Raw genomic sequence first — 3,922 nt, forward strand, 5'->3', positions numbered from 1 at the left:
ACCAGTGAATAGTGGGATTGGCCGGCACATTATAACGCCCCCACGGCTGAAAGGGCGAGCATGTTTGGTAGAACGGGATTCGAGCCCGCAACCCACAGATTGCGAGTCGAGTGCCCTAACCACCTGGCCATGCCGAGTCGGTTCAAGAAGAGTAAATCGGTGTGTAGCCGAATTCAACCCTAAATAGTAATGAGTCAAGTGAACAAACAAAATGTTTAAAAATACCTCTGATCATATTGTTTGTTTGTAGTGACCATCTGTGGTCTTCAGGTAACTTATAAAAGTGGCGTTTTACTAGACAAATTCGCACTTATTTTAATATTTCAGTTCGATACTCCACTTCTGGATGAGTGCGACAGAATCACTGACTCAGATTTCGAGCTTTGTCTTCAAATGAATCACTTGTCATATTTATTCTTTTTTTCTTTTTTCAAAGGTCGCTTTACTGAAATATTTCTTTATGTCACATCGTAATTTTACAACCATCGAGGAAATGAGTAAAAAAACCCATCGTATGGGATTTAGTTTTTCTCTAGTGCCCTCTGATTCGTTCATAAGCTATAATAACATATTCCATCGGCTAACACTTTGAATGAAAAACATGTAAAGATCCTGGATGGCTTTATAAAAACTGAAAATCAACTAAATTTTGAAACATTGTTAACAGCATCATTGCTCATAAGGTTCAAATTATGAACAGCACAATGTACGTACTGGGCATTTGACTGCTGTAATAAATGTTTCTCCGTACACTAGAGTACGCTCCTCTCAAGAGAACAGGTTTACCGTATATATTTGATCATGGACACTTGTTAAAAGTTAATCTTTTCTCGAAAAAACTTTCAGTTTCTCAGGTCTGCATTCTCATCTCTACTGATTTTAACACTTGACTTAACCTTCAATTTACCAAACTGTTTATATATACCTTTCACTAACAAAGGATTAACATTTATTTTCTATTTTTGCCTGTTGCAAAATCCAATCTAATTATTAAAAAGATTGAATGAAAATGCTCTGTACGTAAAATATATAGAGGACTCCCAGCAGTAATTAAATGGGTTAATTGAAATTTAATTATAAGCTCCAACTGTCGCAAAAGTTGTTTTCCTCATTGACGATTTCCCCAACATCTTTCGGAGGTCAAGGCAATCCTGGGCAAAATAGGTGTTGCTGTTTTTTGGGTTTTTTTACACCATTTGTTGAAATTTTTTTTTCTAAGTTTGCTAGTTTCCGCGTCTCTCGCTCCAGGTCCTTATCCATTGTTCCTTGACAACTCCACAGGCCAAAAGTTATATACACATGGAAGCATACGCACTAGAATACTATTGATTATATATTTTTTCACGATAAGTTCTTTCATTTGTGTATCCCCTTGGACTATAATCGATGGTGTTGAGGTTTACTTCTGTTGGTAAAAAAGCAAGCGCAATTCACAAAATGCATTGTTTAGTTTTGGAGAATGGGATAATCATGTGGTTGGAAGTGTTACACCTAATTTGATGGTTCAGTATTAAACGGAAAATATTGGCCTCGTGTGTGTAGGGTATTTAACAGTAACGTAAATTTCATCATATATTTTTCGTAAAGAACAGAAAAATAAAAGAGATAAGATTTAGCTCATTTTACTTTTTATATCCTTGGCTCCCAGTTATTTAGAATATTAACACTGTTGTGTTCAACCACTGTTTTGGGTAAGCACTCCAACAACAAAACAAGGAACGGTCTGGAACAGAAAAGTGATGAAATATTTTCTTTTTTTGTTAAAACAATATTTCTACTAATGCTCGACAAAGCAAAAGGCCCTAATTGTTCATATTTAACTATCTTGTTTTGAGCTTATTGGATTATCTACTTTGATTTAAATAAATTAATTTGAACAAAATAATAAGAATTTCTAAGTTTGAATGGAAACATTATCATCGAGTTTCAGTTAAAATAAGATCCAAATATTTGACGAGTTATATTGCAATAATTATATTTTTTCCTGTTAGATGGCAGCAAGTGGTTCAGAGTCTCCAAAGTCAGACGAAAGTGTATCTTTTGAAGAGATGTTCGTAACATTCGCCAAATTCGGAGACAGCAAAAATGCGGGAGACGCAATTACCCTTTCAAACAGTGACAAATGGTTTAAGCAGGCTAAAGTAATCGATGGGAAAAAAATCACCACAACTGATACTGGCATCTATTTCAAACAAGTTGCAAAGTATGTCTGTAAGAATATATATATATATTTACATCTCTTAGGAGGTTTAATGCCCTCAGTTACACTATTATAAAGATATCCCCCATTTATAGGTCATGGCTCAAATAATTTTACTTGCTTACTAATACTCTTTAAAACATCAAACAATTAGAAACAGTAACTCTTCAAGTCACATTAAGTTTTAATGTTTTTGAAGCCTATTCACTATCCAGAATTCGCAAATGATTATTAATTAAATTAAGCTAAGTGGTATTATATATATTCAAAATTTATATCCGGAGCAGGCTAATAATTTTTATTGTTATTTTGGACAGAGTTAAGAAAACATTGAACCTGAATGAATACAACCAATTCTTGGAAAATATCGCCAGAAACAAGAAAATGGACGTGGCAGACATAAAAAAGAAACTTTCTAGTTGTGGATCACCTGGAACGTCATTAAAATCCACTGTGAGTTCAAATTTAATTGGTAATCTATTGCTAAATGAATTTTCACGCCCCTTGTTGCGAATAGGCATCTTTCTTGTACTTATCTCCACTTCGCAGTGTATAATACAGATACTTTCTATATAATACATTCCCAGATGGCTCAGCGGTAAGTCCGAGGGAGTACGTTTGCATTTGAATTTCGCGCAAAGCTACTCGAGGGCTATTTGCGCTAGCCATCTCCAATATAACATTGGTATACTAGAGGGAAGGTAGTTAGGCAACATCATTCCATGCAAACTCTTGGGCTACTCTTTTACCAACGAAAAGTGGGATTGACCATCGCTTTATAATGCCCCCACGGCTAAAAGAGTGAACATGTTCTGTCACGGGATTCGAACTCGCGATCAGCATATTGCGAGTTGAGCGCCCTAGCTACCAGGCCAAGCTTCCGAGGGCTTATGACGCTAAAACATAGGGTTTGATACCCATGCTGGGCAAACTAGAGATATCCCATTGTGTAGCTTTGCGCTTAACAACAACAACACACACACACAAAACAAGCTACATAATATAATGTTCTTTACACTTTATAACGCTAATGCAAAGCAAGCGTAACTTATGAATACAGAACTTCCGCTGTTTGGTCAGCGGTAAGTTACGAACATACAACGGTAAAAATCAGGTGGCATAAATACAGAACATTAAAAAAAATTCACTTTTGTCTGTTTGTAGTGAATCACAAAGCCACACATGGACTATCTGTACTGTGTGCCCATCGTCTGTATCAAAACGCGGTTTGGAGTGTTATAAATCTGCAGACTTCCCGCTGTGCTACTGGGGTGGACTTCTGTCATACCAATTTTCAAATATTTAATACTAATCGTTTATTGATAACTGACAATCTGCTTTGAAAGTGCAGAAATATAGGATTGCGTTGCTATTTTGTAAGCAGAAATGTACAATGTACACAATAAGCTATTTACGCTCTACCCAACGAGGAAAATCGAACATCGGGTTTTAGCGCTCTAAGACCATAAATTCACCACTGACTCACTAGAAAATGTTTTTTTAAGCATACAATTTTAGTAGCTTTTTTATTAACATATGGACATTTCTTTAAAATTACAATATGTTAATTGCTTATAACAAAATGAATATTTTTTTCTTGTTGAATTCAAACCATTATGAATTGCAAGATATTTCATTATTTAACCTTCTAATCGCCGATTTGTTTTTATACCATTCACTACCGATATTTCACTGTATCAAGATTGAAAAAACAAAAACATA

The 3,922-nt window shown here is 35.2% G+C and overlaps 1 protein-coding gene across 1 annotated transcript in view; it reads left to right on the forward strand.

Moving 5' to 3' along the window:
• LOC106466096 (TPPP family protein CG45057-like) overlaps positions 1-2,653 on the forward strand; it is a gene marked incomplete at its 3' end in the record, with an annotated part of 34,032 nt that extends 31,379 nt beyond the window's left edge. Inside the window, exons 2-3 of the mRNA XM_022394049.1 lie at positions 1,992-2,203; positions 2,518-2,653. Coding sequence (XP_022249757.1) covers positions 1,992-2,203; positions 2,518-2,653 — 348 coding nt within the window. The remainder of the gene's footprint in view (positions 1-1,991; positions 2,204-2,517) is intronic.
• Between the last annotated feature and the right edge of the window lie 1,269 nt (positions 2,654-3,922).

This window comes from Limulus polyphemus, unplaced genomic scaffold (genome assembly GCF_000517525.1).
Source record: "Limulus polyphemus unplaced genomic scaffold, Limulus_polyphemus-2.1.2 Scaffold2149, whole genome shotgun sequence".
Lineage (NCBI taxonomy): Eukaryota > Metazoa > Arthropoda > Merostomata > Xiphosura > Limulidae > Limulus > Limulus polyphemus.